The sequence below is a fragment of the Scyliorhinus canicula genome, chromosome 3 (assembly GCF_902713615.1).
Source record: "Scyliorhinus canicula chromosome 3, sScyCan1.1, whole genome shotgun sequence".
NCBI lineage: Eukaryota > Metazoa > Chordata > Chondrichthyes > Carcharhiniformes > Scyliorhinidae > Scyliorhinus > Scyliorhinus canicula.
In genome coordinates, this window is record NC_052148.1 from 271,250,564 (window position 1) to 271,275,385 (window position 24,822).

Sequence of the window (24,822 nt, forward strand, 5' to 3'; positions counted from 1 at the left end):
GAAGAAGGCACAGGGAACCTGCAAAGGTACACAGGCGAGTTAACTGTGTGGGCAAAAAATTTGGCAGATGGAGCATCGTGTGGGAAAATGTGTCCACTTTGGCAGGAAGGATAGAAAAGCAGCAAATTATTTAAATTGCAAGAGAGAGACTGCGGAATTCAGAAGCACAGAGGGACGTGGGTGTCCTGGTAAGGGAATCACAAAATGTTAGTCTGCAGGTACAGCAAGTGATTAGGAAGTAAATGGAATGTTGTTTATCGCAAGGGATAAATAAAAGCAGGGCAGTTTTGCTACAGTCGTACAGGGTGCTGGGGGGGACCACATCTGGAGGAGTACAGTGTACAGTTTTGGTCTCCATATTTAAGAAAGGGTGTAAATGCAGGTCAGGGAAGGTCCACTCGACTGATTCCTGGGACCGCGGATTCCTTATGAGGAAAGGGTGGACTCCTGTATCCATTGGTGTTTTGAGGATTGAGAGGTGACCGGATTGAAACATTTCAGATTCTGAGGGGGCTTGACAGAGTGGATACTGAGAGGATGTCTCCCCTTGTGGGAGAGACTAGAATTGGGGGGGGGGGGGGGGGGGGGGGGGGGGGGGGCTGTTTAAAAATAAGGGGTGGCCCATTTAAGATGGAGATGAGGAGAATTTGTTCCTCTCGGAGGATTGTGGGTCTGTGGCATTCTCCTCTCCAGAGAGCAGTGGAAGCCGGGTCATTGAATATTTTAAAGGCTGAATTAGACAGATTCTTAATTGACGAGGGAGTCAAAGGGTATCGAGACAGGAAAGTAGAGGCCGCAATCTTATTGATTGGTGGAGCAGGCCCACCGGGTCGAATGGCCTACCCTTGCTGTTAATTAGTGATGTGACCATCAATTCACAAGACACATGGTTGGAAGTGAACAGTGGCTTTAATAGTCTTACAACAGAGCCTGCCTGCGACGTGATGATCTGGCAGGCAGGCTCACAACTGCAACCTTTATACTTCAGGTTAGTGGGAGGAGCCATGGGCGGAGCCATGGGTGGAGCCCAGTACAAGCTCCTCATCTCCCCCTATGGGTAGAGCTGCGCAACTGCTCGTATACCGAGCTAACGTGAATACAGCAGATTATATAACCACAGTGTGAATTACGCGGAATGTGATTCACCACAATTAGTATGTTCAAACGTTGATATGAAAGGTGTGACAGAAATACAAGCCTTTCTTTTCAAATGTGCCACAAGACTGAACTGGAGGGAGATGCTGCAGCAAATAGATCTTCCCAGTACTTTACGCAAAGAGTCTTTTTAAATCTGGAATCCCAGCAATAATCTATTGTCTGATTTACAACCACTCACCGATTCCAGAGAAATAATCCAGTGCCTCTCTGGCTGGACCATGGTAAATCAGCCTGCCACTGGCCAGCAGTGTCAAGCTGTCAAACAGCTTAAATATAGAGTACCTGGGCTGGTGGATTGAGAAGATAATTGCTTTACCCTTTCTTGACATCCTGAGAAGAAAAATGCCAAAAGTAAACATCGCAACAAGTTTTCATTCAAGTTATCGAGTTGTTGGGTAATCCTACTCAAACCTCAAGTTGTTGGGTCATTCTTACAGCGCGAGAAAAGCTAAATTAACTTTAAGCAGCTACCCCAGTTATTGATCACGTTTGAACACTCAATGAGAACTTTTTTTTTCATAACTTTAGAGTACCCAATTCATTTTCTTTCCCAATTAAGGGGCACTTTAACGTGGCCAATCCACCCAGCCTGCACATCTTTGGGTTGTGGGGGCGAAACCCACGCAGACACGGGGAGAATGTGCAAACTCCACACGGACAGTGACCCAGAGCCGGGATCGAACCTGGGACCTCAGCGCCGTGAATTCAATGAGAACTTTCACTTATGCAGTGCTCTTAACGCGCTCTGGGAGCGATTATTAAACAAAATTCAACACTGGGCCAGCTAGGGAGTTATTGGGTCAGATGACAAAAACCTTGGCTAAAGAAGCTGTTTTGTTTAATACATTTAGAGTACCCAACTAATTTTTTCCAATGAAGGGGCAATTTAGCGTGGCCACTCCACCTACCCTGCACATCTTTGGGTTGTGGGGGTGAAACCCACGCAAACACGGGGAGAATGTGCAAACTCCACACGGACAGTGACCCGGGGCCGGGATCGAACCTGGGACCTCGACCCCGTGAGGCAGCAGTGCTAACTACCGCGCCACCGTGCTGCCTTAAAGAGGCTGGTTTTAAGGACATCGTAAAGGAGAGAGAAGTAGAGAGGCGCAGCAATGTAGGTTTGGGGTTTCAGAGCTCAGGGCCCAAGAAAGCTGAAGGCACTGCTGCCAAAGGTGGAGCGATTAAAATCGGCGATGCTCAAGAAACCAGAACTGGAGGAGTGCGGAGATGGCAAAGGATTGTAGGCTGGAGGAGGGTACAGGGATGGGGAGGGAAGGGGAAGGAGTTGTGTAGTACAACTGAAAAGTTATTTTCCTAACTGAAGGAGGCAGGTGGGAAGAGAAGGACAAATCCCAACACCTTCCCTCTTACGAGGGTTATGGCCGGGCGGAGGAATATCAGGGCAGCTCTTCCTGTTCTTGGCCACTATTGTCTGCAAGCCCGTTACAATTCGTTGGTGGAACAGAAATTAAGACTATTTAAACACACAAAATGGTAAAAGTGAATTCAGCAGGAACTTCTTCACCCAGAGTGCAGTGAAAATGTAAACTCCCTACCACAGCGATTAGTTGAGGTGAATAGCATAGATATCAAAGGGGAAGCTCGGTAAACACAGGGGAAATGGATTGGAAGGATAGGTTATTACGGTGAGTGCCTCTTGCGGAGCGTAGACACCAGTTTGGGGTGTGATGGCGAGTTTCTGTGCTGTCAGTTCCATGGACTTCTATGTCATGTGGAAATGTGGAAGTTCCGAGAGTGGAGAGAAAGAGAAACCAGAGGCAAAAGTGTGAAAACTGTTCATGTGGAAGCCAAACAATGTACTATATTTGAGGAAGGCCGCACCTACTGTGAATAATTAATATTCAGCAATATTTAACTCTATTCAAACAATTTGTGCTAAAGTCATGTAAACTCTGAGGTGAAAATCCTTGACCTAAGTGTTGAAGCTGCTTTTTTAAGAGTAACCATATCAAAATACTAATTAGTTTGAACTGCGGTGATAACATTTACAAAATAGTTCAATGAATGAAAATCATTTCTGAATCATACTGGTGATTGTAAGAAGTCAGGCGTAGAAGTAAAGGTACAGGAGAGAATCTGGTTACATCTCTACTCGAGATGAGGGGCAGGGTAATATTCCTCTCCTTTTAACTATTGCTTGAACACTACAATTGTTTTAATTTGTGTTTGGTTTCACTGCTTCAATAAGGACCACTTCTTCACCCAGCATAAAGACCTGGGTTTTCACTCTTGAGGCAAGAGTGCAGAGCATTCCTGACTAGGCCTTCCCACCTTGGGAAAAATGTGCCGCACAGACAGGGTTTCCATTGTGGGAGGTGAGGGCTGAAGTTGTGCCAGCCAACCCAGGAAAACCTTTGGAGGCCGTCATAGGGGCTGCGGGAGCAGAGGCCGGCTGTTTGATAGGCCCGTCTCAGTGGTGTGGGACTTTGTCTCAGAAACAATGAATAAAATAAGTCCCTCTAGATCCCCCCCCACTTAAAACCCCCACACACTCTCAATGCCACCTCACACACCTCCATTCACTTCACGTGGCCCCTCAAGCCCTCCGTGCCAAACCGTGGCACTTTTAGCCCATTCATCCACTATAAACTGTATCGAACCAATGAGCGACAATAGAATGTGTGAAAATAGCTTTAAAAATTATTAATTGGTAACAGTTAACTTTCTTAAAACAATCCTTTTCCCTCAGGCCAATAGCAGTGCCAAATATTCAGAACCTTTAAAGTGTCAACCAACCTCTTTGTTTTGTGCAACTGAGCGTCGTGCACAATGAGGCACACATCCAATAGACTGTTGAAACACCTGAGTTCCAGGGAAAACATTGTTTGATTGACAGCTCTTGCTCCCTGATCTCTACTGTCAATTTCACAATGTTTGTTTACATGAAACTGAGAGGGTTCAGGTGCTTGCAGTTTCAGCTATTAATACTTTAAATGGTCTGGGAAAACTGAGTGGCCTACTCCTGCTCCTGAGCACCATGTTCCTATATTCTTATAGTCCTCAAAATAACTTCCATGCAGAAATAACATTGCACCTTATGCGTTGATGCCATGGAAAACACTAAAAGCTCCCCAGAAATACTGTAAAATTTTACTCCCGTTCTTGAGTAAACAATGATGTTCTGGAGAGCGATGTTAAAAGTTCTCTAGTTATAAAGTTACCAATGCTCCAGATTCAACATTAATCCCAATCCTTTCAGATCTAATCACCGCTCCCAGGGAATGATCCTGTTTTCCCCATTTACACCTCCTCTAAACTGATCATTTGCCTTTTGCCTCACACCAGCGTCCCTTTAATCATTTAATCTCTCCTGCCTTCTGCCCAATCACATACCTTCCCCCCCTGTTATTCCGTGGTCTTCCCAGCTTTCCCTGCCTCCGTACTTGCTTAAGTCCAGTTACACCTCTGACATCTTCCAGTTCTGGTGGAAGGTCATCGACCTGAAACATTAAATCTGCTTCTCTCTCCACAGATGTCGCCTGACTTGCTGAGTGCATTCTCCGCAATTCTCTTCCGTTTTTATTTCTGCTCTCCAGTATCCACAGTATTTTTGCTTTGGTTAAAAGGTAACTAGTTGGTTAGATGAAGACACCTTTGAAGTAGCATCAGGACTGCGAGCGCTGTGCTGGCATCCAACCCCGTGGTCGGTTCATCCAAGAACAAAACCGGTGAGTCAATGATCAGTTCCATTCCTATATTTGTCCTCTTTCGTTCTCCACCAGACACTCCTCGAATAAACAAGGATCCAACCTGTTTTAAATATGAAAAGGGAAAGGTTACTGGGAGATTAGCTGCAAAAATACACTAATTCAAAAAGAAACACACCGCAACTACTGAAGGAGGCCAGAGGACAACCAATGTAAACAGTGCCCTGCAAACCAACAACACTAAAATCTCCAGAAATCAGGGGCGTCAATCCCGCCCCCGCCGTGTCCCGAATTCTCCGCCCCCCCCAAGATTTGGCGGGGTCGGGAATTGCGCCCCGCCAGTCGGCAGGCCCCCCACGCCAGTCGGCGGGACCCCCGCGGCGATTCTCCGGCCTGTGATGGGCTGAAGTCCCGCCGCTGACAGGCCTCTCCCGCCGGTGTGGATTAAACCACCTACCTGACCAGCGGGATTGGCGTTGCGGGCGGGCTCCGGGGTCCTGGGGGGGGGGGCACGCGGGGCGATCTGACCCCGGGGGGTGCCCCCACGGTGGCCTGGCCCGCAATCGGGGCCCACCGATCGGCGGGCAGGCCTGTGCCGTGGGGGCATTCTTTTTCTTCCGCCTTCGCCATGGTCTTCATCATGGCGGAGGCGGAAGAGACCCCCTCCCCTGCACATGCGCCGGTATGACGTCAGCAGCCGCTGATGCTCCGGCGCAGGCACGGACTTACAAAGGCTGTTCACGCCAGCCGCCGGAGTGGGAACCATTCCAGCACGGGCCTAGCCCCTCAATGTGAGGGCTTGGCCCCTAAAGGTGCGGAGAATTCCTTTTGGGCGGCCCGACGCCGGAGTGGTTCACGCCACTCCAACACGCCGAGACCCCCGCCCCACCGGGTAGGGGAGAATCCCGGCCCAGGTCATTAACAGGGTAAAATCATTTACTACCAAAGAGAAAATGGTGGAAAATCTCAGCAGGTCTGGCAGTATCTGTAGGGAGAGACAAGACCTAATGTTTCGATTCCAGATGACCTTTGTCAAAGCTGGCAAAATATTAGCTAACCAGCCCTAAAGGACAGCGACAAGATTAGTTCATAAAACTTGTAGAAGTCCATCAGTTTCATAGCACACGACGGGCAGATGGTTACTTTAAGAAAAAAACAATTTAGAGTACCCAATCCTTTTTCCCAATGAAGGGGCAATTTAGCCTGGCCAATCCACCTACCCTGCACATCTTTGGGATGTGGGGGTGAAACCCACGCAGACACGGGGAGAATGTGCAAACTCCACACGCACAGTGACCCGAGGTCGGATTGAACCCGGGTCCTCGGCGTTGTGAGGAAGCAGTGCTAACCACTGCGCCACCCCGCCGCCCTCACTTGCTGTTTTTAAATCGACAGGCTAATAGCGCAAATCTTCCAGCAATGATCGGTGAATCGCAATCCATGGCATATCTCCATCTCACAACAGATTTGTACAGATACATCTTGCACACTGACACTGGTGGGGTGGCATCAACTTCTTTTCCATCCATTTCCGGCCCCTTTGGTCTTTCACAAAAAAATAATAAGGACAAGGGAAAGTGGAGGGTGAGATTCGGCAATCCCGCCAAAAATCCATTGACTTTCGGCGGGACCTGATGGTCAGGTGCTGGACGGGGCCAGAAAATCCCACCCAGTGTTTCAGATTTCAGCCGAGAATGGGATAGGAACTCTCTTGTACCTTGGAGTCTGCCACATGGGTCAGTCCGAGTTCTTTAATGACCTGGTCAACCCTTTTGTTCCTCTCCTTGTGGTGGATACTCCTCGATAAACGCAGTGCGGCGGAAAATTGTAAATTCTCTCTCACCGTCAGCGTTCCCATTACCACATCGTCCTGTAAAACGGGAAGATTTGATGAGATTAAGACCACAGGCAGATCAACCCAAAGCCTAGAAATCATTATTCGTTCGAGCAGATGTTTAAATGACATATGGAGAGCTGACATTTCAATCAGACGTCTTGTTGATCTTTGAAAGCAGACCAAGGCAGGCCAGCAGCAAGGGTTCGATTCCCGTACCAGCCACTCCGAACAGGCGCCGGAATGTGGCGACTAGGGGCTTTTCACAGTAACTTCAGTTGAAGCCTACTCGTGACAATAAGCGATTTTCATTTAATTTCATTATTGTATGAGGGGACAGATAGATACTCGATGGCTTCCTCCTGTTGCTGCGTTCCCAGGAAGAAGGAATAAAGAAAAATAACTTGCATTTCGCACAACTTCAGAATGTTGCAGAATTCTCTGCAGCCAATCAGGTACATTCAATCTCCGTTACTGTTGCAGCAAGTTTGCGTGCAGTGAAATCCCACAAACAGCAAAGTTGAAATATGAACAGATGAATTAGGGGCAGACGGAGGCCACTCGGCCCATGTTTCAATGCTGCACTCCCTTAGTACAGCACTGGGAGTGCCAGCCTAAATTATGCACTTGAGCTTGTAGTGTGGGATTTAGACACACAACCTTCTAACATGGAGGTGGGAGTGCTATCCACGAAGGCAATGAACAGTGTTCATAGAACTACAGAATCCCTACAGTGCAGAGGGAGGCCATTTGGCCCATCAATTCTGCACCAACCCTCCGAAAGAGCATCCTACCTCGACCCAGTCCCCTGCCCAATCCCCATAACCCCGCCTAACCTTTGAACACAAGGGGGCAATTTAGCACGGCCAATCCACTGAGCCTGCACATCTTTGGACTGTGGGAGGAAACCGGAGCACCCGGAGGAAACCCACGCAGACACGGGGAGAAAGAGAAAGCTCCACACAGTCACCCAAGGCTGGAATTGAACCCGGGTCCCTGGCACTTGAGGCATCAGTGCTAGCCACTGTGCCGCTGTTGTGAGAGATCAGTGAAGTGTTTGAAAAAGGTATATTCTGAAGGGGGAGGATGAACAGCCAGAGGTCATGGTTCATATCGGTAGCAACGACGTCGTTAAAAAGAGGGATGAGATTGAAAGACGAGTACAGGGATTTGGGAAATAAATTATAAATCAGGGCCTCAACGGTAATAATCCCAGCATTCTTCCCAGTGCCCCGGGCCAGTGGGATCAGGAGCAGGAGGACAGACTGGATGAATGCTTTGCTGGAGAGATGGTGTAGGAGGAAGGGATGAGAATCCCTGTGGCATTGGGACCGTTTCTGGAGAAGATTGACTTGTACAAGCTGGAGGGGCTGCACCCCAGCAGGGCTGGGACCAATACCTCCGCTGGGGGTGGTCTCCATTAGTGCTACTGTGGACATTTAAACTAGAGAGGGAGGGGGGATGGGAACCCGAGCCGGGAGACACAAGAAAGGGAAACAAAGTTAGAAATGAAAGACAGAAAAGCAGAAAGCAAAAGTGGAAGGCAGAGTAAACAAGGGCGGGTGGCAAATAGGGCCACAGTATAGATGACCATGGGCGGTATTCTCCGCTCCCGATAAAAATCGGCATGGCCGTCGTGAAATCGGCCGAGGTTCACGACGGCCTCGGGGCCCGCTCCCCGCACCTAATTCACCCCCACCCGGGGGGCTAGGAGCGGGTCCCCGTCGTTCCCGGCCGCGACCTTGTCGCAAAACGGCACATTTGTGAGGTCATCCGCGCATGCGCAGGTTGCCGGTTCCAACCCGTGCATGCGCGGTGGCTGTCTGTCTCCTCAGCCGCCCGGCAAGACATGGCGGCTTGATCTTGCCAGGCGGCGGAGGGGAAAGAGTGCGTCCGTTTTGGATGCAGGCCCGACGATCGGTGGGCACCGATCGCGAGCCTGTCCCCTCCCGAGCACAGTCGCGGTGCTCCCGTCCCAATCAGGGCCCCTGGATGCCCCAAACGGGCATCTGGCGCCCGTTTCACGAATGCAGCGACCAGGTGTGGTTGCTGGCATGTTGAAACGGGCGTGAAGGGCCGGCCGCTCGGCCCATCGGGGGCAGAGCTGGGGGGAGGTGGGGAGAATCGCTGGGGACGCCAGGGGGGGCGTGAAAAATGTCGGGAGGCCTTCCCACGATTCTCCCACGCCACGTGGGGAGCAGAGAATTCCGCCCCATCTGTAAAAATGTTATAAAATCCAGTCTGAAGGTCCTGTCTGTGAATGCATGGAGCATTCACAATATGGGAGATGAAACAACAGCACAAATTGGGATCCACAGGTATGATATGATATGACAGGTATGATGTGTTATGACAGGTATGATATGTTATGACAGGTATGATATGTTATGACAGGTATGATATGTTATGACAGGTATGATATGATATGACAGGTATGATATGATTTGACAGGTATGATATGATTTGGCAGGTATGATATGATATGACAGGTATGATATGATATGACAGGTATGATATGATATGACAGGTATGATATGATTTGGCAGGTATGATATGATATGACAGGTATGATATGATTTGACAGGTATGATATGATATGACAGGTATATGACTTGACAGGTATGATATGTTATGACAGGTATGATATGTTATGACAGGTATGATATGATGACAGGTATGATATGTTATGACAGGTATGATATGATATGACAGGTATGATTTGTTATGACAGGTATGATATGATATGACAGGTATGATATGTTATGACAGGTATGATATGATTTGACAGGTATGATATGATATGACAGGTATATGACTTGACAGGTATGATATGTTATGACAGGTATGATATGTTATGACAGGTATGATATGATGACAGGTATGATATGTTATGACAGGTATGATATGATATGACAGGTATATGTTATGACAGGTATATGATATGACAGGTATGATATGTGACAGATATGATATGTTATGACAGGTATGGGGCAGCAGGGTAGCATGGTGGTTAGCATAAATGCTTCACAGCTCCAGGGTCCCAGGTTCGATTCCCGGCTGGGTCACTGTCTGTGTGGAGTCTGCACGTCCTCCCCCTGTGTGCGTGGGTTTCCTCCGGGTGCTCCGGTTTCCTCCCACAGTCCAAAGATGTGCGGGTTAGGTGGATTGGCCATGCTAAATTGCCCGTAGTGTTAAAAGTAGGGTTAAGGGGGAGGTTGTTCAGTTACCGGTATAGGGTGGATACGTGGGTTTGAGTAGGGTGATCATGGCTCGGCACAACATTGAGGGCCGAAGGGCCTGTTCTGTGCTGTACTGTTCTATATGATATGACAGGTATGATTTGTTATGACAGGTATGATATGATATGACAGGTATGATATGTTATGACAGGTATGATATGATTTGACAGGTATGATATGATATGACAGGTATGATATGTTATGACAGGTATGATATGATATGACAGGTATGATATGATATGACAGGTATGATATGATATGACAGGTATGATATGATTTTGATTACAGAGATATGACTGCAGGGTGACCGAGGCTTGGAACTGAATATCCAAGCGTATTCGGTACTGAGGAAGGTACAGACAAAAAGGGAAAGGAGGTGGGTTAGATTTAGATTTATTGACACGTGTACCGTGGTACAGTGAAAAGTATTGTTCTGCGTACAGTCCAGACAGATCATTCCGTACATGAGAAAGATAGGACATAAGATAAATACACAATGCAAATACATAGACACAAACTTCGGAAAGAGTATATGGAGTGTAGTACTGCTCAGTCGAGACGATGCATGGAGAGATCAGTTCAGTCCATAAGACAGTCATTCAGGAGTCTGGTGACAGTGGGAAGAAGCTGTTTTTGAATCTGTTAGTGCTGGAAGAGGTTGGAAGAGAGAATAACCTGGATGGGAGGGGTCTTTGATTATGCTGCCCGCTTTCCCAAGGCAGCGGGAGGCGGGTTCGTGTGATGGACTGGGCTGTGTTCACGACTCTTTGAAGTTTCATACGGTCTTGGGCCGAGTAGTTTTCATAGAATTTACAGTGCAGAAGGAGGCCATTCGGCCCATCGAGTCTGCACCGGCTCTTGGAAAGAGCACCCTACTCAAGCCCACACCTCCACCCTGTCCCCATAACCCAGTAACCCCACCTCACACGATGGGCAATTTGGACCCTAAGGGCAATTTAGCATGGCCAATCCACCTAACCTGCACATCTTTGGACTGCGAGAGGAAACCGGAGCACCCGGAGGAATCCCACGCACACACGGGGGGGAAACGTGCAGACTCCACACAAACAGTGACCCAAGCCGGGAATTGAACCTGGGACCCTGGAGCTGTGAAGCATTTGTGCTAACCACTATGCTACCGTGCTGCCCTAAAGTTGCCATACCAGGCTGTGATGCAGCCAGATAGGATGTTGTTGTTGGTTAAGGATGCAGTCAGTACTATAGGGCAAGAGCATATTGGCTCAGAAAATCTATATGAAGAATCAGTCTGGGTGGAGCTAGCAAAAAACAAGTGGTGGGAAACATTAGTAGGAATTATCTATTGGCCTCCAAACAGTGGTGGATGGCATTAAACAGGAAAGTACAGATGCATGTAACAAGGGACGCTACAGTAATCATAGGTGACTTTAATCTACAATAGATTGGGCGAACCAAGTTAGCAAAAATACTGTGGCGTGTGAATCCCTGGAGTGTGTACAAGATAGTTTTTATTAGACCTGTACGTCAAGAAGCCAACTCGGGAACAGCTATCCGTGATCTGGCGTGACGCAATGAGAAGGGGTTAACTAATAATCTTGTTGTGCGGGGTCCTTCAGGCAACAGTGACTATAATATGACAGAATTCTTCACTAGGATGGAAAGTGAAGAAGTCCAAACTGAAACTAGAGTCCTAAACATAAACAAAGGAAACTTTAAAGGTATGCGGTGTGAGCTGTCTGAGATAGAGTGTGGAACTTCATCAGAAGGCGCAATGGCTAATATTTCGGGATTGAATATCTGCATTGCAACAGTTATACATTCCATTCTGGTGCAAAGAAAACCAAGAAGAGTGACCCAACCATGGCTGACAAAATAATACAGGTAGCATTCGACCCACAGAGCAGTTGCTAGAAAAACGAGAACTGATTGGGACTGAAAGCTGATAAATCCCCAGGGCATCTACATCCCAGGGTACTAAAGGTGGTGGCCTTGGAAACAGTGGATGCGTTGGTTATTAACTTCCAAAGTTCTGTAGATTCAGGAACAGTCCCGGCAGATTGGAGGGTGCCAAATGTAACCCCGATATTATTTTTAAAATGAGAGATGGGGAAAACAGGGAGTCTCTATCATCATTACCCATCGCTGCAGGTAAACAGTGTTTGTAACCACAGTAACTCACACTCCCTGAGCGTCACCAACCCCGCCAACCACATCAAAACACAAAACATTATTGTTCCCTCCGGCTGGGTATCTTGGTCATCAGGAAGTGTTGCAGGAGCAACCAATCATAATGGTATGCTCCATCATCATTGACACCAATTTGTAGTCTTCTAGGACTGGTAGGTCATTTAAGGTCAACTCCCTGATTCCTGACCCCTCCCAAACCAAACAACCAAGCTGGGGGCGCACAAGAGGAATCTCAGAAAATCAGGGCTGTTGTACAGGATCCTCTAAACACCGTCTCCCTTTGAGAAAATGCGGCAACAGAATTCTCACCTGTACAACGTAACCAGAGATACATTTGAAGTTAGGAGGTTGGGGAGCACCATCAATAAGCACTTCGCCTTTCAAACCGGAAGGATCTTTCCGTCCAGCTAGAATATCGAGCAACCTAGGAAATAATATTCAGTAATCATTATTTAATTGGAGTTAGCTGCTCTCTCATGGCCTTGCATGCAGGGCGGAATCAGGACATAGAAAATAGGTGCAGGAGCAGACCATTCAGCCCCTCAATCTTGCCCCGCCATTAATAAAGCTCTTATACCTCAATTCCACTTTTCCACCCGATGCCCATTCCCTCAATTCTCCAAAAAAGGAGTGTGTATGATATTCAGATGATCTAGGAGGGGTTAGGAAGCAGAAGATAATTGGATCAAAGTAGTTAGGGACGTGGTAGATTTTATGAAGGTGTCAGGGGCCTGGCCCGCTGGCTGGAGAGTCGGTTTTAAACCCTCTGTGGTGGTATGATTAGCATAGCTGCCTGCCATTGGTGCAGAACACCGGCTTACCATTGGCCCTGGTCGGTCATGTGCCTCTCGACCGGTTGGTTGAGACCAGTCATGTGACGGCTCCCCGATTGGTCGAGAGACTGAGAGGCGGGGTATAAATACTCAGTACTCCCGGCTGTCGTTCTTATACTGTAATCGGCCGCAGGGCTAACATCTAGCTGATTAAAGCCATACTTTTGTCCAGCAACTCGTCTCACGTTCAATTGATGGTACATCACCCTCTGTGAAGGCCTGCTGGTGTAAGTGCCGTTCAGGCACTTGAGTGGCCTCTGACACACCTTCCCCAGGATCAAGGACCCTGGAGGGGAAATCCCGCCCAGCAGCATCAGAGCCTCTTTTGCTCACTGGCATGTGAGGGTCCTCTAAACACCGTCTCCCTTTGAGAAAATGTCTCAACTGGCTCAAGGGTGACCCAGGCCAGAGGCAGGTCATGGCAAGAAGTGTCTCCCGGTGTCGGGTTCATGGAGGAGGAGCTGTGGAGACGTCAGCAGTGCTAACTCTGCGCCAAAGCTCCCTCTTAAATTACCCATCCCAGCACATACTTTTATTTTAGTCCTTTGATTCTGCAAAAAAAAAAAATCCCAGCTAACAAAACTCTTTGTCTCTAGTTTTTTTCCCTATAAATTTACAGTACACAGTTTATTTTTTTCAATTAAGGGGCAATTTAGGGCGGCCAAACTACCTAACCTGCACATCTTTTTGGGTTGTGGAGGCGAAACCCGCGCAGACATGGGGAGAATGTGCAAACTCCACGCGGACAGTGACCCAGAGCCGGGATCAAACCTGGGACCTTGGCAGCGTGAGGCTGCAGGGCTAACCCACTGTGTCACCTTGCTGCCCTAGTTTTTTGTTTTGTACAAGATCGGGCTTCCACTAGATTAAAAGAATGAACCATAGGAGTAGACTATATGGCCCGCTCCACTGTTCAATACGATCATGGCTGATCTTTGTCTCAACTCAATTTTCCTTCCCACTCCCCATCTCCCTTCATTCCCGGAGAGATCAGAAATATGTCTACCCCAGCTGCTGTATCGTGCCCCTTTAAGGGGATGTCTACCCCAGCTGCTGTATCGTGCCCCTTTAAGGGGATGTCTACCCCAGCTGCTGTATCGTGCCCCTTTAAGCGTATGAGTCCCTGGAGGGTCATGTGACCTGGTGGGCAATGGGGAGGGAGCGCATGAACGCTGGGGGTGGAGTGCAGGTTTCCCATTCAATTAGGGACTTGGAGTCGTGGAACATGGCGGCTTTTATCTTACTCTCTGTATATAGTTACTACTTCAAAAAAACGTTATGCGTTAATCAATTTGGTGGTCGGCCATCTGTCAAAATATTACATCAGGGGCTGGTTTAGCACAGTGGGCTAATCAGCTGGCTTGTAATGCAGAGCAAGGCCAGCAGCGCGGGTTCAATTCCCGTACCGGCCTCCCTGAACAGGTGCCGGAATGTGGCGACTAGGGGCTTTTCACAGTAACTTCATTGAAGCCGACTTGGGATAACAAGCGATTATTATTAAATGTATTCAACAATAGAGCAATCAACTGGGCATGCCCGGCGTTGGAGGAGTTCTGGAAGGGGGTGGCGAGGACGGTGTCAAGGGTGGTGGGATCCAGGGTCAAGCCAGGATGGGGACTTGCGATTTTTGGGGTTGGGGTAGAGCCGGGAGTGCAGGAGGCTAAAGAGGCCAGTGTGCTGGCCTTTGCGTCCCTAGTAGCCCGGCGAAGGATTTTGCTACAGTGGAAGGACGCGAGGCCCCCAAGCGTGGAGACCTGGATCAATGACATGGCGGGTTTCATTAAGCTTGAGAAGGTTAAATTCGCCCTGAGAGGATTGGTGCAAGGGTTCTTTAAACGGTGGGAACCTTTCCTCGACTTTCTGGCTCAACGATAGGGTACTGGGACAGTAGCAGCAGCAACCCGGGGGAGGGGGGGGGGGGGGGAGTGTGACATTTATTGGGAAAAAGATAGACTTGGATAATCCAAGCTTGGGAGCGAATACTGTTTTCTTCCCTTCTAGTAAACAGGTGGCTATGTTTGCTTATTTTATTTAAATTTGATTTATTTAATTTAAATTTATGGTTAAGTTCTCTTGTTTGGGGGGGGGGTGGGGGGAGTGTGATACATGTGATGTTACGGTATGGGGGGAATTGTGGGTGTTATGGGGCTGTTAGTTGCATATTACTGCTTGTTGCTATACTTGTTATATTTTTATATTTTCTGTAAAAAATTCCAATAAAAATTATTTTAAAAAAAAACAATAGAGCAATCACAATCCTGCACGATAGAAAATTCCAAAGATTCACAATTTCTCCTCATTTCAGTCCCGAGTGATCATTTCCTTATGCTGATACTGGGCTCCAGGGCTTTAGATCCCCCGAGCAGGAAAAACAACCTCTCCGTATTTCCCTGTCGAACACTTTCGGAATCTTGCATGTTTCAATGAGGTCACCTCTCATTCTTCTAAACTCCAGAGAATATAAACATAATTGCCGCAGTCTCTCAACGTGGAACCACCCTCTCACCCCAGCAACCAATCTAGTGAACCTGTGGTGTGCCACTTCCAATACAAATATCCCCTTCCTTAAATATGGAGAGCACACAGTGTTTCAGGTGTAGTTTCTCAAGAACCCTGTACATCTGCAACACAACTTCCTCATTTTTGTTTTTAAATGTCCTTGCAATAATGGACAACATATCTATGTCAACCTGGCTACTTAATAAAATTATGATTATTTTTTAAATGGACAAAGGCTTGACCCTGACATGTCTGACTAGCCACGGCTCATATCAGAGCAATTTCTCGCCATCAGAAAACCAGCAGGGACCTCGTTATCCTTAAAGAGGCACTAATGCCCCCTGTGGCCGCAGAGAACCAAATTCGAAAGAAATGCACCAACACCCTTTCCATTTCTACGGCAGTGGCCCGGCCCCCAAAGATACTATGCTCTCATAGACAGAAGGAGCCCCGACTCCTCTAATAAACCTCTCAACGTTCCAGATCTGAGAAAATACATCTTTTGTCCAAATTCCTGGAGAAGAAGTGACCACCCCAAGCTGCTAGAACCTGTAATATTGCCATGTGGAACTGGACCGAGACAGTCTCCCATTTTAACAGAGTCCAGGCAAATTACTGCAGCACTGGAACATGGAAACTCCTGTATCGGTGCCTATAATACTAATTCATCTCTACGTGCAATCTTCCATTGTGGAAGTCCTCATAGAACATAGAACAGTACAGCACAGAACAGGCCCTTCGGCCCTCAATGTTGTGCCAAGCCATGATCACCCTACTCAAACCCACGTATCCACCCTATACCCGTAACCCAACAACCTCCCCCCCCTTAACCTTACTTTTATTAGGACACTACGGGCAATTTAGCATGGCCAATCCACCTAACCCGCACATCTTTGGACTGTGGGAGGAAACCGGAGCACCCGGAGGAAACCCACGCACACAGGGGGAGGACGTGCAGACTCCGCACAGACAGTGACCCAGCCGGGAATCGAACCTGGGACCCTGGAGCTGTGAAGCATTTATGCTAACCACCATGTTACCCTGCTGCTCAAAGACTCTTCAGCTGGAACACTTTCAGTATTCAGGAATATGCCATTGAGCTTTTGATTCTGGACTCACATGGAACCATTACTTTTTTAAAAAATATTTTATTGGAGGTACTTTCAAATATATCCAGAACAGGGGCTGGTTTAGCACACTGGGCTAAATCGCTGGCTTTGACAGCAGACCAAGGCAGGCCAGCAGCACGGTTCAATTCCCGTACCAGGCGCCGGAATGTGGCGACTAGGGACTTTTCACAGTAACTTCATTTGAAGCCTCCTCGTGACAATGAGTGATATTCATTTCAGAACATAAACAACTACAACAACAGTAAACCATGCATAATTGTCATGATTCCCCTGCACCTCCCCCTCCACCCCCTCTTTTTACACCCAGTCCCCCCAAAATCTAAGCAAAACACAAAGAACCCCCCCCACCCCCCCGCCCGCCGATGTGTTAATGTCCCTGAAGAAGTCAATGAACAGCCTCTATCATGTGGAGAACTCTTCCTCTGCTCCTCTTGTGGTGAACTTGGTCTTTTTAGGGGGAGGAATTCTGCCAAGTCGCTCACCCATGCCCCCATTTGCGGCAGCTCCGAATCCTGCCAACACAGCCAGCTCCATCACCGGCCTACCAGGTCCCAATTGTCTGAGACTCAGTCTCGCACACGACAACGCCAAGTTTATCCTTCTCAGAGCCTCACTTCACACCCCAGCTTGCATCGCCCCTCCCAACCCCTCCTCCCACTTGCATGGACCTCCTCCACCAGGGCATCAGCTCCTCATATATATCTGACACCTATCTCGTCCTCGGACAGAAGCTTGTCCTGTAGCGCTGGAGGTGGCAGCAACTGGAATTAACCCAACTGCTTCCTCAAGAAGTCCCTCACCTGCAGCTACCTGAATCCATTCCCTTCTGGCTGTGAGTACACCTCCTCAAGCTCCTCCAATTCCGTAAACTTATCCCTCACAAACAGGTACAGAAAATACTCGATCCCCAACAGCCCCCACCCCCCAACCCTCCCATCCAGCTCCGCTGGAACAAACCTCTGCCACAGGGACAGGCCCTCCATTCTACAGTCTGCCAACATCGATTCCACACCCTCAACGCTGATACCACCACCGGGCTAGGCCGGGACTGGTCCAAAGATGTGCAGGTTAGGTGGATTGGTCCTGCTAAATTGCCGTTAGTGTCCACAATTGCCCCTAGTGTTAGGTTGGGGTTACTGGGTCATGGGGATAGGGTGGAGGTGTGGGCTTGGGTAGGGTGCTCTTTCCAAGAGCCGGTGCAGACTCGATGGGCCGAATGGCCTCCTTCTGCACTGTAAATTCTGTGGATCAATGGCTGGTGGAGTACCTGGCTCGCGAGAATGGAAGAAGCAACAACAATAGCGCCCTCAGACTGGTCCCTTTACACAAAGCCGGCTCCATCCGTCCCACACCGACCTCTCCTCCACCATCCACTTCCAAACTATATCTATGTTCACCACCCAATAGTAATTCTGTAGATCAGGAACACCTCACCCATCCCCATAGTGAGCTTATACCCCCCAAAACAGACTGTACTCCCCCAAAATCCCCATAATCCTGTTGAAACTTTCAACCGGGTTCGCCACCAGTGTATCAAGAGACTCGGTGCTCCACGCCCCCAACCACCCCCACCCCTCCCCCAATGCCGCGCCACCCCCTCGAAGCACGAAGATCCATTCCCAATGGTTCAATCACGAGGGCAAAGATCAAAGGAGAGAGACGGGCATCCCTGCCTAGTCAACCCGGTGCAACTGAAAATACCCTGAATTGACACTATTGGTCCGCCTTAGAAGCCCGAAACAACAACCTCACCCAGTCGGCAAACTCCTGCCCAAACCCGAACCGCCCCAGCTCCTCGAGTAAGTACGGCCATTCCACACGGCCAAACGCCTTCTTCGTGCCCAGAGCCACAACCACCTTCATCTCCTGGCCTGTGGAGGGCATCATTATCACATTCAATAACCTCCAAATACTGGCTAATAGCTGCCCCCCTTCATGTACCCTGTCTGCTCCCCCCCATCAACCCAGCAAACAATCCTCTATCCACACTGCCAGCACCTTTACCACTAGCTTTGCATCCACATTTAACAACGATACGGGCGGTGCGACCCACACTGCTCTGGATCTTTGTCTTTCTTTAAAATCAGCAAGATAGATGGCTGACACAGTGCGGGAGGTAGCACCCTCCTCGCCCCCAGACTCATTGAACATCCCCACTAACAGGCCCCAACCCCGACTCAAACCTCTTAGAAAACTCACCAGGGCCCAGGGCCTTCCCCGACTGCAACGCCCCCCCACACAATCCATCACCTCCCCCAGTCTAATCGCTGCCCCCATTCCCTGTACCCTCACCTCAACCACCCTCGAGAACTCTAGCCCATCCAGAAACCATCCCATGCCCTCGTCCCCTGCAGGGGCTCCGGACTGTACAATTTCCGATAAAAAGCCTCAACCTCCCCCCTCCAGTTACCTGCCCCCTGGCTCCTCAACCCCCCCACTCCCGTCCCTCGTGCTCCCCACCTGCCTCCTCAGCTGATGCGCAAGCGTCCTGCTCACCCTCTCCCTAGACCCTGTCCCTCTGCCCTGTGCAGCTGTCCCACCGCCTCCCCCCCCCCCCCCCCCCCCCACCCCGTCGACACCAAACTCTCCTTTAGCAGCACTGCCGAGAATCTCAGCCCACTGCCAGAATGGCCTCCATCAGCTTCAGCCCCTCTGCCCGCTCCGCTCTCACTTTATGTGCCCTAATCGAAATAAACCCCCCTCTAACCACAGCTTTCAATGCTTTGCCTTCCACAACATAGCCACAGAGGGACTCCCCAGTCTCATTGTACTGCAGATCGTTCCCGTATAGCAATCCCTATCCTTCTCACAGACCGAACCCCACATCCAATCTCCACTGCAGCCTCTGGGAGCTCACCCCCTTCACTCCCGGGTCCATCCAGTGTGGCGCGTGGTCAGACACCACGATCACCGAATACTCGGTCCCAACCACCCCCACCAGCAGTGCCGTCTCCACAACAAAGAAATCAGTCTGGGACCCCACCCTCTGTGGACATGCGAAAAAACTAAAACTCCTTCGCCTTCGGCCTCTCAAATCGCCACAGGTCCGCCACCTCCATTTGCCCCATAAACCCCAACAACTCCACTCCATGGCAAATTTGGACGGGGAGCAAAAATGTTCCCCCAGAGTGAAGGTGTTGCCTTTCTTTACAAATCCCGAGTATGTGGGTGTAGGTGGCCAGGAAAGCATTTATTGTCCATCCCTAATTGCCCCTTCAGAAGGTGGTAGTGGGCTGCCTTCTTGAACGAACGCTGCAGTCCATGGTGGGTGTAGGTACACCCATTGTGCTGTTAGGGCGGGAGGCTCAGGATGTTGCCCCAGTGACAGTGCAGGAACGGCGATATAGTTCCAAGTCAGAGTAGTGAGTGGCTTGGAGGGGAACCGCCAGGTGGGACAGGTATCTGCTGCTCTTGCCCTTCTAGATGGTAATGGTTGTGGGTTTGGAAGGTTCTATCTGAGGTCAGTTGCTGCAGTGAATCCTGTAGATGGTGCACACGGCTGCCACTGTGCGTCGGTGGTGGAGGGTTTGAATGCTGAAGGTGGTGGATGGGGTGTCAATCAAGCGGGGCTGCCTGGTCCTGGGTGGTGTTGGGCTTCTCGAGTGTTGTTGGAGCTGCACTCATCCAGGCAAGTGGAGAGTATTCCATTACACTCCTGACTTTGTCAGTAGTCGATGAACCAGGCGGAGGTGCAGCAGGAGCTGACTATCCCCCGGAGGGCAGCAGTGTCCCAAAAGGCACCGAACCTATCACACAGCTGACCAGCAGAGGGAGCCCAAACAGATTGTACCCAAGCTCCGCCCATCGCCATGAGGAATTGCAAGGAGATCAGACAGAATTAACCACCCCCTTTAAAATGATCCATAACCCCCCCCCCCCCCCCCCCCCCCTCCAGCCAACCAGGCTACAGACCTGGAGCTGCGGAATGCTGCTTCAGGGGTCTCCCTGAGATAGCGCTTGAACTTTTAATGAACAATCTTGGCCAAATGGGAAGGGGAGTTGGGAGGGGAGATCAATTGGGCAGTATGGAGTGAGGCACTGCGAAGGGTAAACAGGATCTCCTCTTGTGCAAGGATGAGCCTGATACAGTTTAATGTGGTGCACAGGGTGCATATGACTCGGGCGAGAATGAGTGGGTTCTTTCAGTGGGTAGCAGATGAGTGTGAGAGGTGTGGGCGGGGGGGGGGGGGGGGGGAGGGGGGGGGGGGGCACCGAATCACGCGCACAGGTTTTGTGGTTGCGAAAAATTGGGAAGATTCTGGGTGGGAGTGTTCGCGGTCTTAGCCAGGATAGTGGAGGAGGAGGTGGACCCGGACCCTTTGGTGGCGATATTTGGGGTTTTGGAGAAGCCGGAGCTCATGGCTTGGCCTTCGCCTCTCTGATTGCACGGCGGCAAATTTTGCTGGAGTGGCGGTCGGCATCGCCACCGGGGGTAGCGGCTTGTTTGGGTGACCTGTACGACTTCCTGCGGTTAGAGAAGATGAAGTATGAGTGAAGGGGCTCTGCAGAGGGGTTTGAGACAAGGTGGGAGATGTTTGCGACTGTGTTTGAGGGGCTTTTCGCGTAAGTGTGGTGGGGGGGGGGGGATGAAAAAGGGGAAACATTTGTACAGACTGTATAGTTGATTGTTGGGAAGAATGATTCCCGGGGTGTTTATGTGTTGTAATCAGCTTTGATGCATGTTTGTAATAAAATACATTAAAATAAATAAATAAAGGATCTTGGCCAGTATTCGAGTAGTGGAGGTCGAGCACAACAGTACAGAAGCACATGAGGGAGCAAGGATTAGAAGGGTATGCAGATCGACTGAGATGCAGAGGGAGGGGTGGATGGGGGATGGGGATGGGGTCGGGGGGGGGGGGGGGGGGGGGGGGGGGAGGTGGAGAATGGGCGGGTGGGGAGGTTCATCTGGAGCATAATAACTAGTGCCCCCTGTCAAGCCAATGGGGTATTTCGGCGCGAAGGATACAGTAACAGAAACTGATACTCACGAAGACTTTCCACTTCCTGTGGGACCCAGGATAGCATTCATTCCAGGACCCACGATACCACTGCGGGGAAAAAAACACAGGAAACAAAGGTCACGTAAATATTGGGAACCGTACAAGATTCTCTTTGGTAAAAACAACAGCTACATGAATATGTCGTAAACAAATTATGCGACTCTTATCTGAGAACGTTACACAAGAGAACACACACATTTACCACACAGGAAAATCAAATTCACCGACACAGAAAAATGATATCAGTTGACAAGGTATCAGAACTGAACTTTCATGAAAGAATAAAAGTAATTGCCGCACAATTTTAACCATCCACTAAACTGAGTGCATGTGTTACTTAGGAGTAATCCCTCATCAGAAAAGAGTACTAATAAAGGTTCAGGCTATTTTTAATAATTAATTCTCAATAGAATTCTGCTCAGTCATCAGGCATAAAGGTTCTGATGTGAGAGAGGCTTCTGGAAGGTTTTTAAAAAATTGATACTATGGGTGATCAAGGAGAACCTCAACTCCAGTTCAAGCTTGTACTTGTTGGAGATGGTGGTACTGGTAAAACTACTTTTGTGAAGCGCCACTTGACTGGCGAGTTTGAAAAGAAGTATGTAGCAACATTGGGTGTTGAAGTTCACCCACTAATGTTCCATACTAACAGAGGTCCCATCAGGTTTAATGTGTGGGATACTGCTGGTCAGGAGAAATTTGGTGGCCTCCGAGATGGTCACTACATTCAAGCTCAATGTGCCGTTATTATGTTTGATGTAACCTCGCGCGTGACATACAAGAATGTTCCTAACTGGCACAGAGGCTTGGTGCGAGTGTGTGAAAACATCCCCATTGTGTTGTGTGGCAACAAAGTTGATATTAAAGACAGAAAAGTGAAGGCAAAATCTATTGTCTTCCACAGGAAGAGAAATCTTCAGTACTATCGATATTTCTGCCAAAAGCAACTACAACTTTGAGAAGCCATTCCTGTGGCTTGCCAGGAAACTTATTGGAGATCCCAATTTGGAGTTTGTTGCTATGCCGGCTTTGGCACCACCAGAGGTTCAGATGGACCCTGCGTTAGCAGCACAGTACGAGGAAGACCTGAAGGTTGCTCAAGGCACTGCTTTGCCAGACGAAGATGATGACCTGTGAATTCCTGGCTGGAGTTGAGCACCAGCAGCCTTTTATAGGCAGCGTGTTTGCCAGTTAATTAGCTGAACAAAACTGCTTATAATCTTTAAATCTTTAGGGGCTAAAGGAGTTGTAATTGGGAGTGAATGGTGTGCAGTATGACAATTTCCTTCACACTTGGACCTGTGTACTTGATACTAAAACTGTATTGATAGACTGCAACATTGGAGTGTATGCATAATTTAATTTATGATACAGGTAGAATCACAATATACATCGTTTCAAGTTGTATGTTAATGTCATTCCTACTTTTTTGTTAACTTTTTGTTTAGATCATAAAGTTGTGATCTTAATAAAGTTGTATTCCAAATGACTAAAAAAAAATAAAGGTTCTGATGTACTTATAAACAAACAAGCTCATCTAAAACTCTGTTGCCTGTAATCAAACTTGCCCCACGCCCTCGTCAGCTCTGTGTTCACTGACCAGCAGTGGCTCCCAGTCGGGGCGGCACGGTGGCACAGTGGGTTAGCACTGCTGCCTCACGGCGCCGAGGTCCCAGGTTCGATCCCGGCCCCGGGTCACTGTCCGTGTGGAGTTTGCACATTCTCCCCGTGTCTGTGTGGGTTTCACCCCCACAACCCCAAAGATGTGCAGGTTAGGTGGATTGGCCACACTAAAATTGCCCCTTAATTGGAAAATAACTGGCTATTCTAAATTTAAGAAAGCAGAGTGGGCGGGTTTCTGTGACCCTGAGGCTAAGTGTTGACGCTGTCGGAAATGCCGTCGCGTTTCCCGACGGCGCCAACACGGCCTCAGGATCAGCAATGCTGGCCCCAACAGGGGGCCAGCGTGGCACTGGAGCGGTTCACGCCGCTCCAGCTGCTGATCCCGGCGTGAACTGGGCGCCGTGAGATCCGGTGTGGCACTGGTGCCAACGCGCGCATGCGCGGTGTCTCCCTTCTCCGCGCCGGCCCCACGCCACATGGTGCAGGACTACAGGGGCCGGCCGCGGAAGAAAGGAGGCCACCAGCAGAGAGGCCGGCCCGCCAATCGGTGGGCCCCGAGCGCAGGCCAGGCCACATCGGAGGCCCCCCCCCCCCCAGGGGTCGGACCCCCGCCCCCGAACAGGCCCCCCCCCCCAACCCTTCCACGCCGGGTTTCCGCCGGCTGAGAGCAGGTGTGGACGGCGGCGGTGGTACTCGGCGTTTTTAACGTCGGCCGCTCGGTCCATCCCGGGCCGAGAATCGGCGGGCTGGCCGCGCAGAGCTGCCCCCCGACCGGCACCATGCCAACCACACCGGTGCCAATTGCTCTGCGGAGAATCGCGTACCGGCGTTGGGGCGGCGTGGCCCGATTCTCGCCGTTCGCGGGGATTCTCCGGCCCGGCTCCGGCCCTGGGAGAATCCTGCCCAGTGGTTCCCAGTGAAGCATCCTTGTGATTTTACAATTTTTGTATTTCCGTCCCCCCCACCCACAAATCCTTCCACTGCCGCCCCGGGATCCGATCTGTAATGTCCCCCAGCTCCACAACCCCCACAATTCTGGCCTTTTGAGAATTCTCGATTTTCATTGTCCCACCATTGGTGGCCGTGCTTTCAGCTGGCTGGGCGTCCAGCTCTGGATTCCCTCCCTAACCTCTCTCTACCCTCCTTAAGGATGCTCCTTACAACCTATCACTGAGGCCAAACGTTTGGTTCTGATGTCTCCACATGAGGCTCAGTGTCAAATTTTGTTGGACAACGCTCCATAGAATCATAGAATTTACAGTGCAGAAGGAGGCCATTCGGCCCACCGAGTCTGTACCGGCCCTTGGGAAGAGCACCCTGCCTAAGCCCACACCTCCACCCTATCCCCATAAACCCATGTAACCCAACCTAACCTTTTTGGACACCAAGGGGAAATTTATCATGGCCGATCCACCTAACCTGCATCTCAGGACTGTGGGAGGAAACCGGAACACCCGGAGGAAACCCACGCAGGCACGGGGAGAAAGGCCGGAATTGAACCCAGGGCCCTGGAGCTGCGAGGCAGCAGTGCTAACCACTGTGCCACCGTGCTGCCCTCTCAAAGCACTTTGTGATGTTTCACCGTGTTGAAGGTGCTACATTAAGGCAAGTTGGTGTTATTGTTTACGTACCAGTAATTTGGGGATTCCAGGCGAATAGCTGCAGA

The 24,822-nt window shown here is 49.7% G+C and overlaps 2 protein-coding genes across 2 annotated transcripts in view; one reads left to right on the top strand and one right to left on the bottom strand.

Annotated features, from left to right (window-relative positions):
• abcg2a (ATP-binding cassette, sub-family G (WHITE), member 2a) overlaps positions 1-24,822 on the bottom strand; it is a 92,401-nt gene that overhangs the window by 29,152 nt on the left and 38,427 nt on the right. Inside the window, exons 3-7 of the mRNA XM_038792810.1 lie at positions 21,522-21,581; positions 12,378-12,492; positions 6,547-6,699; positions 4,775-4,932; positions 1,337-1,488 (exon numbers count right to left, since the gene is read on the bottom strand). Of these exons, the coding sequence (XP_038648738.1) occupies positions 1,337-1,488; positions 4,775-4,932; positions 6,547-6,699; positions 12,378-12,492; positions 21,522-21,581 (638 nt within the window). The remainder of the gene's footprint in view (positions 1-1,336; positions 1,489-4,774; positions 4,933-6,546; positions 6,700-12,377; positions 12,493-21,521; positions 21,582-24,822) is intronic.
• On the top strand, positions 21,978-23,033 carry LOC119963535 (GTP-binding nuclear protein Ran-like). The gene is given in 2 exon segments (XM_038792811.1): positions 21,978-22,459; positions 22,461-23,033. Coding segments are annotated over 2 exon segments (651 nt in total). The 5' UTR covers positions 21,978-22,018; the 3' UTR covers positions 22,671-23,033.